General features: G+C 28.4%; 1 protein-coding gene across 1 annotated transcript; it reads left to right on the top strand.

Annotated features, from left to right (window-relative positions):
* Positions 1-124: 124 nt before the first annotated feature.
* frj (membrane bound O-acyltransferase domain containing farjavit) lies at positions 125-7,974 on the top strand. Its single transcript, XM_018551150.1, has 6 exons — positions 125-600; positions 4,129-4,400; positions 4,483-4,634; positions 4,895-5,103; positions 5,629-5,950; positions 7,693-7,974. The coding sequence occupies exons 1-6, from the start codon at positions 389-391 to the stop codon at positions 7,915-7,917; spliced, it is 1,392 nt and encodes a 463-aa protein (XP_018406652.1). The 5' UTR covers positions 125-388; the 3' UTR covers positions 7,918-7,974.
* The last annotated feature ends 7,646 nt before the right edge of the window (positions 7,975-15,620 follow it).

Here is a 15,620-nt window from a genome sequence, read left to right as displayed (position 1 = left end):
AGCGGATCCGTGAGCACTGTTCTTTTAGATCAACCAATAGCAGCGAGCGCTCACAGATCTAGTTGAATCTGCTGAACGCGACCAATGATTGCGTTCCTTTTGATCCCTTCCACCAGCATCATAGGTCGTGTTTCGTGTTCATAGACTTCTATTTGTTTGTTTCTATTATAGAAGTCTGCGATCGTGTCACGAGTGTCAATAGTGTCATTACTGGTCATTACATCATGGATAGTATATTCAGCAGTACACACGTTGTGTTATTTGTGCTTGTTTAAGGAATTATCATTCTGTCGCTCATCTGCTCCAAAATCAAGAAATTGATTTTATATAAGTGACCTTATCGAATCCACACTAAGAGGAAAAGCCGTTTGTTTACGTTCAAATAACGATGTTGTGGAATGATGTTATTTATGTACTATTGCTATTACTTTCCATAGCGTTCGGACCATTCTATTGTAAAATAAGAGGAATTCGTACAAAACAATGGGTTGCGACCCTTTTCGGCTTCGCATTAGTCGTCTGTGTTTCTGGACTGGCGGTTTTGCATCCAATCGTTACCGTTCTCATCAACGCAGTTATCATAACCAGCTTATCATGGAAGTACGAATATATTTTTTCAAAATAAATCTTTCTTTATAAAATTACCTGGCAATTTAGAGTATATTGCTCACTGATTCTGCTAAAATTTCATGTAAGTATGTATTTCAAAACACAAAATTTGTGTGCAGTAATCTTTTTAATAATTTAAACGATACAGTGTTTAAAAAACCATTCAGCATTTATATGATAGATAGTACACATTATGCTGAGTAAACAAACCTTAGTGAACATGTATAGGTAAAAAATTCAACTGTTTCTGAGATATAAACATTTTAATAGGTTAGCATCATGAATGACATTTCCATTAATATAACCATACAAAAAAATGCATGTCTACTATTTTTTTATTAGAATAATATGTTGATATTTTTTTCATGATATATGTATATATATGTGTGTGTATGTATAAAACTGTAATTACCAAATAATATGTAGATCTTCAATCATCAGTTGGTGACAGTTGATTGATTGCCAGTGAAATCTTCTGTTATGAAGTATGTATGGAAATTAAATGAAAACATACAGAACACACATACACACACACACACACACACGAAAATTAGTTAAACCAAAATTGAAATTTATCTACATTTATTAGAAACAAACATGAGTTAATTTTATTAATCAGTTTAATTTCAGCTTATAAAATTAAACACACATTTGGAGTTGGAGACATACATATATGTTAAGGAAATCTTTCAGGTAAATGTGATAATTTCATAATATTTATGTTCACAATGCACATTTGTTCACTTTTTTTTTAGAGCAATTGTTCTTATTTAGATGAATTTATCTTATACAATTTATATTTCAAATCAATTGTGTGTTGATTATATTTTTCTATCTTGAAACATAATCTTAGATTAAAGTTACATGAAGCTACATAATGTCACAAATTAAATTGATAAGCGATGTAATATTATTGTTACTAAACATGTTTAAAGCATAAATAATTTATTGCGAAAAATATAACTTCAGCCGGGATTTAAATCTAAATTTCTATAATTTCGTGTTTGAATCTCTATCTCAGCTCTCTTTTAACCCATGCTGAATATAAGCCTCTTCTAATTGTTTCTATGCTTTCCTATCCTTATAGCTGTTCTTATCCATTGGTTTTCCATTATCCTTCCGGCATCACTGATCTATTTCTTTTTGGTCCGCCAAATTGAGGCAAAAACGGAAGTTATATGACTGCTAATTGCGAAGAAATAAATAAGATTGCTGCGATTGATCTTCGTCAAATATGTACGTTGTGTTTTTTCTCTCATGTTTTCGTGAGTATTATTAATGTTACTTTGCTACATCCAAGAATAAAATAGCGAGAAAAAGTATTGAAAGCGCTAATGCTATACAAACGAAAAGAAAAAATATATGTGTTTTTATGCAATTGGATCAATTTGATTTCTGTCAGATATTGATTTCTGTCAACTTGATTTTTGTCAGGTGTCGAGTGTGGAGGGTTCTTCATGATAATGTATAATTTCATTGATTTTTTTGACACACCGACATATGAGAATAAAGAAAAGACAAAAATAACGATAGAAATAAAAAGAAGATATAATTGTATACAGATTTATTATTTTGGTTATTATGAAATTCTATCGTCAATAATAATGTGTTGGATGTATATTGTATATATACTATAATATATATAAAGTATTTACAATATTAATACTTCTAAAATCCTATTTTCAAACACAACTACTTTTATTCTATTTATATGCCTCTGTTAAGTCCCTCTTCTTTAATTTATACCTTATAAAATCATTGTTATATAATAATGTAAAATAGGATAAGGGCAAAGAGCCAGTAATAACAATCAATTCTAATTTAATAATAATAACAATAAATATTGTTATTATTATTAAATTAGAATTGATTGTTATTACTGATATTGTAAATAAAGTAACAAAGAAAATTTAATTTAATAAATAAATAAATAATACATACATTTCAACTCTGATCGGGTCACTCAATGTTACATTAAAAAAATCTTTAAACGGTAATTAAATTACATAAAAATATCTTCTAGAAAAATTAAATTAAAATTAAATCGTTGTGATTCTGAACCCGCATTTCTCGCTCTGTTCAATGTTGTAAGTCAAACGTTAACGATAAAAAGATCATCTAAGTAATAGTAATAAAATAAAAAAAAAATTAATATTAAATCGCATATATAAATATGTAATTATAAATGTATATAAATGTATCTTTAGTTAAACAATAAAAAAGAAGATGAGAGAAGCGTGTCCTATTTCCATCCATTATTTTGATGGCACAAATTATTATATTTAAAACAATTTTAAAAATGACTTAATATCGTTAGATGGACACATCTGTACTTAACGGCTTCATATGATGTAATGTTAAACTGGAAGATAATGAGGAAAGGAGAAATGGTAAAAGAGAGGGGAGACAGGAGGAAAATATTAGGAAGGGGAAAGAGAATGTATGATGTTAGAATACAATTCTGGTAATGATTCCGTATCATTTTGACTATTTATCCCATGTAATTGTTTTTTAATATGCAGCATCTCAGATATCAATCTTTTATTGTATGTTGGTTCTATATCTAATATCTCCACATTATCCCATTTAAAATCGTGATTTTTCTCAATGCGGTGATTAGAAATTACCGATGGAGATTTTGAACCTTTATTGATATCTGAAATATGCTCATGCAGTTTTGTCTTTGACTGTCTTTTTGTTTGTCCTACGTAACTAACATCACAGTTGTCACAAGAGATCTTATAATTGTTATATGTACATACAATTTCAGTTTTACACTTTAGAGCATATTTGGAAATGCACACGGTTCGATGCATTTCCGGTTTTGCTTCATTCACGTCTGTTTTAGCCGTACTCTTGTTATAGGCACTCTAACCGCCCCTCCGTTCCCCCCTTGTTATACTATTGGTCAGATTGGTGTTTTATATTGTAAAATTTTTGAAAAATAAACAATGATAAAGGAAAGATTTCTTTTATAAAGCATATTATTTATTAAGCCTTTAATTGTCATACATCCTGAATTTTGTACGCAAATAACAAGTACACTAAATTTCATTATTCATCTTTAATCTGATGATTGACTTGAGTTTTCAATTTATTATATTTGCTTAAAATATGGCATCTGCAGCGAGTCAAATAGTATGATCAATTACATATTTAATAATGTATAACATATATGTTCAACATCAGTATATACTTAAAATAATTATAAAATACATATTTAAATGGAATTCTGCGAATTGGTGAAGCATACTTAAAATTAAATATTCAACATTTAGCGTAGCTAAATAATGAATGGTAATCCAATAAAGGAAAATCATGGCATAAAAAAAATATACTCTATTAATGATATACTTACTTTATAAAATTTTTATTTATAAAAATTTTCATGAGAGAAAATTTAAACTATTATAGTTTAATAGAAAATGTAAGAAATGAAAAATCCAGGTTTTCCCAAATCCGGAGTACCATGTAATCGTATCCGTCACGGAATTGATTCGATAGACTTTAATATTGCAGAAAATGCCACTTAATCAGCCTATATTTCTCCTTTTTCTACTTGCTGGTAATCTTTCGATTGGGTGACTACATTGGTTTACCGAGTCCACCAACTCACACGAATCTCGTTGTAATGATTCTCACCTTAAAATTACCTGGGCTAGCATTCGAAATCAACTCAGCAGCAACTGCACCAGCCGATGATGTTCAAGGAGCGAATTCCGACGCGCTCAAGAAAATTAATTTCATGGACGTAATACATTACAGCTTCGGTTATATGGGTGTACTAACAGGTAAGATACGATGAATACAGACGAAAAATTATAATAAATGTTAAAAAATTTGAATACAAATGATATTAATTAATGTTTGCAGGTCCGTATTATCGTTATAGGACGTACTGGGACTCTCTGCATAGACCGTTTTCCAACTACGTTGATCCGTGGCCACTCACCTATTACAAACTCAAACAGATCACAGTGTTCATCGTGTTGTTTCTAGTGATAAACTATCTCTTTCCCAGCGACGTAATGTTCACATCACATTATAAAGAGCCAAACATAGCGATAGAATGGGATAATTTGAGTCTTATTGCACTGTTATTTACAGTAGCTTCTACACAATTAATGCACTACTCAACAAAATTAAAGCATCACCTGTTCCACCCTGCAAAAATATTAATTCTCAATCCGAAGTCAAGTTTTTAATTACGTTTTCTGATAATAAATACGGTGACAGCATAATAATCATTACAATATTTTTAATGACTTGTTTTTTTCGATTTCAGTATACGCAAACGGTAACGTTCGAAGAGCATTATTTTCTCTATAGATTTTTCTACATGTATCCGGCATTCGCTGGTTTTCGACTGAGAATGTTTATCGGTATGGCGCTGGCCGAATGCGTCTGCCAAATGTCAGGATTAGGAGCTTACCCGATCTGTTGTCAACCCACACCTGGTCTAGGCCCACGTGATTATAAAATGATAGAAAAATTGTACGATTTCTTTATTTTCAGATAAATATTAATATCCAACAAGCCTAGAATGATCAAATGTCCCGTTTTTAACGGGATTATCCTGTTTTTTTGAGTCCCGTTATCCCAACAACTTTCTAATGGGACATATATACATATATTTAGCACGTATTATTAATTATAACATTACTTAAACAGAATTTTCTATTTTTCTATTTGTTTTTTTCTCATTTTGAAACTATGGTGATCCTGAGTAAGCCACTTTTCTATTAGTCAATGAAATGAATTTATATTTATACACTGTATCTCACCATTAAGATGCAGAAGATATTTAGATCTAGGGATGCAATTATGTATAAGTCTACTGATAGTTATCGCTGTCGTTTCAGTTTTCTACCATATAAAATATTTGCGCAATAACACATAATAACGGCGACAATTATCGATAGATGTATACAGAATAACATCCTTTGTATCCTTTGTATTTATAACTAAAGGATATGGGAACTGCACAAGAGTAAACAATCTGTTAATATAATATTTCAGATCGCTTGATCACGAGAGAATGAAAAAAGAGAAACAGGATTTCGAAACGGTGCATAATATGAATGTGTGGGAAGTGGAATTATCCCCATTTGTTAGGCACACGATGAAAATGTGGAATACATGCATACAATATTGGATGGCTGTGTGCATTTACAAACGATTCCCTCATAAAGGTTTAAGAACCATCGCCACAATGACTTTATCTGCTCTATGGCATGGTTACGCTGCAGGCTACTACTTTTGCATCTGTCAAGTCCCGTTCTATCTACCTTTTGAGGACATCTGTATTAAATTTTATAATCAATGCGAAGAAAATGAGTTTGTAAGTCCTCTATATATATGATAAATGATATAAAGATGTAACCCATTTCGGTATTCTCTAATAGAGAAAAGTTAGGATAAAACGGACCCCTTAAGCGGAAATGATCATATTTTTTTATTAATGACAAAAAAATCAATGAAATTTAATATAAAAAAAACTTTAAAATGTTTATTACAAGATCATGATGTTAAATTTTAAAATCTTGCAAAAGTTTATATTATTATTAAAATTGTTATACATTTTTATCCATTTTATCCCATAGGTTTGGTAAAATAAAAATCCAATGAGGTAAAATGATAGTTTGATAAATTTAGGTTATAAGGCTATATAATATGGAGTAAGAAATAATTTAACTGATTAAACTTCTAATCAAAACTATATATATTATTTATTAAATAATTTTTTTAATAAAAGAAATTAATTTAACATTAATTACTCTAAAATATTAACAAAATGGGCAAGTGAAAGTTAATCCGCAAGTTAACAATTTGCGTGAAATTTATTAAACAATACTTAGTACTAACGAATTACATAAAATTGATATGAACGTTTCGAGTTATCTTCAGCGTGAAAATTCTCAAATGTTAGATATTGGGGAGACCTGGTCACAATGGGCAAAATGTATTCCGATTATCAAATCCGAAAGCCGTTGCATTATTGTCAAATTAACAATGAGACACTGTGGGGTAGACAGATTAAATTAATTATGTTAATATTAACAGTATAATTAAAAATTGAAAAACAATTTATTCACTGTAACGAAATAATTCCTGATTAGAAAATTAACATAAGGTGTAACAAAGTTATATCACATTGTGAACAATTTTCAAATATGTTTCATAAAAACAAAAATTTTTGCATGTAAACGCTACACGATATAGTAAAGTCGAAACGGCGACTAATAAAGCGAGTTGTGTCCTAGATCATTATTAATAAATAAATAAGAACTGACAAAGAAACAAGCAATAAGTTCTGTATTGTTAAAATCTCGATAATTAAATAATTTAATATTAAAAATAAATTTTTGTAAAAATAAAATTACATAAATTAGATAAAATCAATAATGTGACTAATCAATAAAAATTAAAAAATAATAAAAAATATTAAAGAATATAAAAAGTTAATGTGAAACGTTTGTATCAATTTTATGTAATTCGTTAGTACTAAATATTGTCTAATAAATTTCACGCAAATTGTTAACTTACGGATTAAATCTTGCCCATTTTATCAATATTTTAGAATGATTAATTGTTTAATTTTGAGAGTTCGATAATATACTTATATTTAACATTAATTGTTTAATTGGTACCATGAAAAGCTTATTTTGATTTTTATCAAAGTCATATTATTACCTTATATTTTTTATTTGATATATAAAAGTTTATATATAAGGACATATAAAAGTCCTTATAATTTATATTTCTTTTATTATAGTAAACACTTTCAATGTGAAGATACATCTTGAATGTAGAATATTGTCTTAGAAAGATATTCTTTCTTTAAATTATTTGAAAAATTTTGTTGATCTCGAAACTTAAAAATCTTCTACATTATAGAAAAAAAAAATGTAATGTATAAATTGAGTTACATAAGTCGTATTTATCAGTTTACATTAAATTTATAAATATTTTAAGATAAAGGTATATACATCTCAAAACAAAATTTTTCTATTCTAAAGCAATGTTCTCATATACTGCAAATATTAATTCGCATTATTTATATTTTTTTATAATAAAATGCAGGGTAGAAAGGCCTGGAGATTCTTCCTTTGGTGGGCAAAACTTACATGCATGGCGTATCTTGGCGTGCCCTTCCAATTACTGCGCTTCCAGGAAATAATACATTTTTACAAAAGTTTATACTTCTCCGGACACATCTTAGGGCTTGTAGCCTATCTCGTCTTACGAATTCTAAAAACTCGCTTTCTTAAACAATATCAAACAGAAGAACACAAACAGAAGAAATAATTTTTCTTGCTTTATGTTAATTTTAAAATACAGATTTCCATACCAACGCGAAATGAAAGAAACATGTCATTTAACTATTTTTTAAACTGTTGGTCTACTAGTGAAAACAGGAAATCGGTTTTTAATTATTATTTGACAATTTTATATAATTGTTATTTTCTTGTACAATTTGTTAACATTTTCTTTGTATTAAAATGTTAACTGCTATACAAAAGACTCATTTTGGAAATGCTTATATATTAATAAAAAAAGATTTTATAAACATGTACCCTATATATTTGCCTTTGTTTCAGAATTATAGTCATTTTTAGTCCTCCAGTAATGCTGCTTATCTTTATAGGAATATTTGAAATAACCACCTTTGGTCTGTACATAAGCATGTAGTCGTGTCAAAAATTTCTCAATTTTTCTTCCAGGTGTGTCGAATCTGTTGCCAACTTTCTATATATTCATGAAGCATTTCAACATTGGCAATAGGCAATTGTAATGTGTAAATAGGCAATCGTTTTTAATAATAGTAATAGCAAAAATAAAATCTAATAAAATTTAAATTTGTGTGATGAATGAGCAGGTCGAACTAGTAAGTTCTGCATGATTTAGTTATTTATTAGGAAATTGTTCATTTAAGAATTATTATCACTTTGTGAAATATAACAAGCATTCCCATATTTATAAATAATAATACACGTATGTATACTGATATTTAATCTTTCGTGTTACCAATTTTTGTATCAGATCAATTTTTTTAAAACTTTATATCCGGGAATTTTTCAGGTCATTGATTGCGAATTAGAAGACAGAACTTCAAAATTCAAAATGATGATCCAATATGGCGTACCAATAATTCAAATAATTTGTAATAAAATATTTAATATTTTAATATTTATATAAAAATGAATTATTTACTAAGAAACAACTTTTAATAATGAACACAATTTCAGACGCAGCGACCAAAATATTTTTTACCTCAGATTAGGAGATTCAATGGTAAAAAAAATTTTTTCAGATCACTATTATAAAGGATATTCAAGCTATTTATTAGATATATTAGGATTTACAGTAGAAAATATCGATTTTTCTATATCTCTCAAAGGTTATTAATCTATAGTAAAAAAAACAGTAAAAAAATTTGAAAAAATTTTTGAAAAATATTTTAATATGTCCTAAATAAATATCTAAATTATCGTTTTAATTAATAATAGTTCAGTAGAAAATGTTTTTTTTCGAAAGAAGTACAAATTTTGTATATTTGTTTAATTATAATAATTATAATAATATGTACATATATAGGGGTTTTGAAGTCGACGCCGGATTGTATTTGCGTATTATTGATTAATACAATTACAATATAAGAAAAAATTTGGACGTTTCAGTTCATATTTGAGCTATCTTCAGCAGAAGTTTCTTGACAAATATCTTGGTCTAGTTATTCTAGTGTAATTTCTCTGTTACGTATGTGTGTGTCGGTCGCGTCTAACGTCAAATATCTATGTGTCGCGTGCGTTGTATTTTTGTAATGGATATCGTTGTGATGTGTATGTGTCCTCAACATATATAACCACCTATTTTATATTACACTTACAAAAATTTATAACTATCAATTTTTTTTACACTTGATCATTACATAATTATGAATAATTAATACAATTAATATTATGTAATGTTGAACGTCGAGTAGTCGTATCTTTTTCTTGTGTATTCATTATATAATTGTTTCATTATATACTTAGAAGAAAATTACTTCTTAGGACTCTCAAAATTAAAAAAAAAAAAAAACAAAAAAAAAAAAAATAAAATATTCAGGGCAAATGAGTAAACGCAATAAATTGTTTGTAAGAATATCACGCTATTTACTGTGTTTGTTACTCTGAATATTGTCCTGAATTTTTTATTATTTAAAATAGAATTCAAAAATTATTTTTAAAAAATATTAATTAGTAACTCTATATTTTATTTAAAAGAGAAATATATTAATAGAGATACATTATTTATTATTAAAAGAGAAAATATTTTTAAATGGAAGACAGTAATGTCAGATATTTAATGTCTCAAAAAATTTTTTTTTCAAATTGAAATTATTCTCTATGCAGTTTTGAATAGCGACCATTATTAATATTTTTTATTTTTCACGATTGTCGAAAATGTTGAAAGATATCGCAAATACAAATCCGAATGCCATTAGATGCCATACTACAGAATTCTTTTAGGGAAGAAGGAAATTGTCATACATATTACTATAATATAAAAGATATTAATTCAAGGGCAACACCTGTAAATTATTATAAAAGCATAAAATAAAAAGTCTATTTCTTTATTTGATAAATTTTATTAATTTAACTTTTTACCTATATATATATTTGCACATTTCCGCAATCCACAGCCGTATGTTGTCTCTACAGAATAAAATTTTATATATCACTTCTACAAATAATTTTATATAAAAATACTTACATTTTTCTTCAACAATTTATAATAATAATCCATAGATAGGTTGACATTTATACCTGAAAGAAAAACACGGAAAAAATATCTCAGGAGGACAAAATTTCTCAAGAGAGAGCCTTCGTTTCTTTTAATTATTTTTGTCTGATGTAGCCCCGCCAGGTATTAAATCTTTCTCAATCAACCGATGTATATGCCGATTGTCCGAAACCGAGGAATGAGATAACAACGCCGCGCTAATAAATTCTACTTTAACTTAGTCTAAATTAAAAACTTTAAAATTAATTTTATGCATATCTTGAATAAATGTTCTTAATTTGATATTTTATTGTCAATATTCTCATTGTCTAGTATATAAAATGCATTGACAATTTAATAATTAAAATATTTTAAAACGCAAAAGTTTTGTAAAACATAGATGAAATAACTTATTTATCCTTGATCATTTGTAATTTCTTATTCATTGCCGATTAAAATACTTGCTTCGACTAAAAATTAGTAATTTATTAAATAAAATGTGTGCACAATATATTATTAAAATAACAATGTAGCAATATAAAAATTGAATGTACAATATATTCCCAATATGTATTTTAATACAATAAAAATAGATCCAAGATGCAATGAGCAAAATATCAAAAATTGTTGATTTAACTCGTGATAGTACTACGGTAGTTCATTAATTTGCGTTGTAAGTCTGAAAAAATTTCGGCGCACATTTAGAGATCTACATACGTAGTATATAAATTCACACGAAAATTATAATAGAAGCATTCAATATCCAGCTTGATCGTAATTCGAAATTTCACGGTCCAAATAAGAGTTTGTAAAAATAGAACTTTTTAGTACAGCTGTATCTTCTACACATGTATAATAATACGAGTGATATGAAAGACTACATTTATTTCAATGTGTTTTTTCAAAAATAGATATATTGTAAGTAGGTATATTTTATGTAAATTACATATATTTTAATGGCATTGAATATGAATCATTTCAAGCGATCAAAATAAATAAGCATTCTTCTTAATTTTTTTGATGAATATATTATGGAAACGATCTAAACGATGGTTACGAATGATACGTGATAGGAACAGTCAATGGCAATTTTGATAAGACATTGAATTAAACTAAAGATTCTTATAAGACCTTCGCGTAATCTCCTACAGATTATTATTTATAATTCAGTATCAAACTCAGTTATTGATATTATTGCGTTTACCATAAAAATTGTAATGAAAAACATGTTACATTCTTCGTTGTAAAAAAATTGTATCGTGAAAAAAGTTCACAATATAAGATATTTCAAAAATGTTGAATATTTTCTCAATAACATATTCTTTGATTAATTTAGATTTAATTTTTTTCTTAGCGGAGATGCCGAGATCGCAAGTTGAGAAGTAATGTGTTATTTGCAACGCTTTTTTCGTTATTTTGTTTTGGAATTGTTACATTTTTCTGTCCATGACGGTAACATCATTACATTTTCACAGAAACTGTAATTAATTCTGCCATTACTTAGATAACTGTCTCTCTTTACACAATTCATTCTAAATAACTTCTGACTGACCTTGACCTTAACCTTCAAAAAGATCAACATCAAGATCAGTCAGAAATCATTTAGGGCAGGGGTTGTGTAAAGATGATTAAATAATATATATAATTTTAAACTATAATATTTTTAATATTATATAAAAAAGTAATATATAAAATAAATCGTTATCTTTTCTAAGAGTAACGATAATACGTTACATTTTAAAATTAATAGTGAGTAACGGTAATGAGTTACTTTTTACAAAAAGTAACGGTAATAATAACGCATTACTTTCATGAAGTAACGTTCCCAAATCTGGATCTCCTTATAATCTTCTATTTATGATTGAAAGTGAAATTTGTTACATACTAAATTTTAGAAAACGAATTTTTAAAACCTACTACCTTTCTTATAAGGGAAACCTCAGAAGTCTTCATCGAGTTTTTCAATGCTTGGCGATTCTTGAGACAAAAAAAATATACATATCGGGGTGTTTAACAACATGCGGCTCCTTTTCAAGTTATAAATTTTTGAAAATCTGAAAAATTGAATGATCGTTCCGACAACTTTTCTTTTTCTTTTAGAATAATTATTTAATAATCTTTTTTTTAATTTTGAAAAAAAATTATTAAATTATTCTAAAAATGCGAATGAACACAGCTAATTTTTTTTGTAAAACTTTTGTATAAAATATTTTATTTATATCTCAATAATAAATTTAAGTATAAAATATTTTACTTATATCTCAATAATAAATTTTTAAGTATAAAATATTTTATTTATATCTCAAAAAATAATTTTCGAGGTATAACGGAAAAAGCTGAAAATCGCTGTAACACGTAAGAGATGATTTCATCTCTTCAAACCATTTTTTGACACCTCGAGAGGTTCTCTTGTAAGACTCACAACGATCTATTTATTTATTACAAAAAAAATGTCTAAACGTTTCTTTGAGCTTTCCTTAAGAAACCAATGTAAATTTTTCAAATTTTCAAATTTTTGGAACTAAAAAAAACGCATGTGATAAACGCCGCGATACATACATCTTTTTAACTTAAAGAATCATAAAAAAAATTAGTTTCAAAAAACTCGAAAACTTCTGGAGTTCCCTATTTTAATTAACTTTAAGTCATATTTTACTTTAAAAAAATTGAAATTAGGTATCAAATAGACAAATTCGAAAAAAAATTGGAAAATGACAATGAGATGATTTTTTTTAATAACTTCACTAAGGAAAACTTAATACTAAAGTCAATCAAAGACCGTGCTCTGATATACACTACCACTACTAAAAAATCTATAGTTACATATTATAAGATTTTAGTATTAGCAGTATATATTGGAATACAGCCAAAGTCTGTCAAAAACATTCAACAATTTTCTGATACTTTAATGTAATACTTTTCACGTGAATATTCTATAATTTTATCAAAACTAAATAATCTTTGGCAAATTAAAGAGTTTTTGCTCATTCAAATTATATCAGACTGAAATAATCGAAATATAAAACGTTCTTCCCTAATTTTATTCGTTTTAAGCTACCATACTCCACACAATGTGTGCGTTGTTTACCATGATCACATGACTCCGTCTATCGATGATAGATCGATGAATACGACGTTTATAATCAGTCATTTCTATGTTCACGAGGTCTGGTCATGATCTGTCGCGCGATGCTAGAACCCGACACTGCACCCCTGATGACGCCCGAGGAAGTCGACAGTGTATCCGCGATGATTGTTAACTTGCAGATGAAGTGGCATCTGTCCATTCTTTCTATCTCTGTCGCTCAACATATCACTTTTTATCTCCCCATCTCTTTTTCGCCCTGATTTTTTTGCAAACTTGCAAAACGAATCGGATCACCAGATCATCGCATTCGTCGGAACGGACCGCACCGCATCGCATCGCACCATATCACACCGCATCGCACCGCATCCCACCGCATCGCACCGCACCACCAACACCGCTCTCTCTCTCTCTCGCTACTGCAAACTGCTTACAGCCCCCTGCTACTCGGCTTACTGCTTACTCTCAGCTACCCCATCATCGGCTACACCCGCGCCACGCCACTCCTTTCCACCGCCTGTGGCACCATAAAATTACAACTTAGTTATCAGAGAATATGGATGTCGAATCCGTATATGAGAATAGTTTCTCTACTTTTTTTTCATAGAACTGTAGGGGAACAAGTGCGAATAGATCGATGGAAACAAGGGGGACATATTACAATCAAAATAAATTGATAATGTATCTTCGAATTTAATTGTACTGTAATAAGCAATTCACATCTATTTCACGTATTGTATAACGTAGAATGTTTCAACAAGAAATTCAAACAAAAAATTAATCTATAGAATATACGTTCACGTATGTACATGTGCATATGACATTTGTATCAGATTTTTACTCAATGGAACAGTGCATAAGAATATGTAAGCTATTTTATAAACTTTATAATTCACACATTTAAAAATATAATATTTCAATAGAAATATTAGATGTGTATAGTATGTATACCATTCTGAGATATATAACTATACGATGTAAAATGGATATATTTTGATTGTAACAAATACACGAAATATAAATTATTAAATTCTTCGCGAAAGACCAATTCAATACCTCGCAGCAAACCACCTCTTAATATCCAAGGATTTAAAAGCTTCGTGTCTCCTAGATTTCCAAAAGATACAATTCCAAGAGCCGGTTAATTGCCAGCAAATAAGTTTATGTTTTCATATTGATAGAGTGTATACTATTTAAAATATACAGAGTGATTCATTACAACCTCGTGGTCCTATAGATATGTATTCCTGCCTAAATTTAAGACGCTTTTTCCTGTACGAAAGTTTTATCCGATCCTTATTCTCCGAGTTATTAAAAGTTAACGTGTGCGTCGTTAATGTGTGGATCGTGCGAATATACATGTATATAATTCTGTACACGACCCGTAATTTGCTAACTTTATCTTTTAATAATTCAAAAAGAGTCGGATAAAATTTTCGTAGAGGACAAATCGTTTCAAAGTTCAGTCAGAAACACGTATTTACAAGGATACTGAGTTGTTAGGAGCGCGCGCATGTGCGTGCGTATGTACGTGTACATACACAAAGTGTTCTTATTCCTGACGGTAAATATTTTAAAGCAGATACTTTGTAACATTTTAAGACAAAAAGTTTAATACCAGGATGTCGAGGCTGTGATAGTTTTCAAGTGAAAAGTTTAAAAATTACAAATGACAGAACTAAAATTTCGCGCGCTCAAAGATGGTAAAATGGTCAATATGAAGTTGCTTCTTCAAACTTCCATATTTTTGACAATAATTATCATTTTCACACTGGTCATCTTGCTACTCTTTGCAGCAAAATGCTAACCCCATCATTTGTAACCTTTTAATTATTTTCATTTGAAAACAATCACAGATTTGATATTTTTATATTACACTTTTTGTTTTAAAATAATACAAAGAAAGGTCTTTAAAATATTTATCAGTAATAAAACACCCTGTGTGTTAAATTGAAAATATTTCGGACAAAATTTTTGTACTTTAAGGGAGACATAATATGATATCATTCGTTCGATCATTAAGGTCGCTTTGAAATTTTTAAATAGAATTCCTCCTATTTTTCCGTTTTTCATTACATATTCTTAGCTTATCTCGAAAACTTTTTAGAACATTATAATAAATTATTTTTTCATTAAGTACTTCGAATTATAAGGCTTG

This window comes from Cyphomyrmex costatus, unplaced genomic scaffold, assembly GCF_001594065.2.
Source record: "Cyphomyrmex costatus isolate MS0001 unplaced genomic scaffold, Ccosl1.0 scaffold135, whole genome shotgun sequence".
Classification (NCBI taxonomy): Eukaryota; Metazoa; Arthropoda; class Insecta; order Hymenoptera; family Formicidae; genus Cyphomyrmex; species Cyphomyrmex costatus.
The sequence above is the reverse complement of the archived record's forward strand: the minus strand, read 5'-3'. Positions and strand labels throughout refer to the sequence as shown.

Excerpts from the sequence above, each read along its gene's own strand:
- frj (XM_018551150.1), top strand. The coding sequence starts at position 389 with ATGTTGTGGAATGATGTTATTTATGTACTATTGCTATTACTTTCCATA. Across the intron at positions 601-4,128 it reads ATAACCAGCTTATCATGGAA|AAAATGCCACTTAATCAGCC; the intron begins GTACGAATATAT and ends TTAATATTGCAG. Across the intron at positions 5,951-7,692 it reads AATGCGAAGAAAATGAGTTT|GGTAGAAAGGCCTGGAGATT; the intron begins GTAAGTCCTCTA and ends AATAAAATGCAG.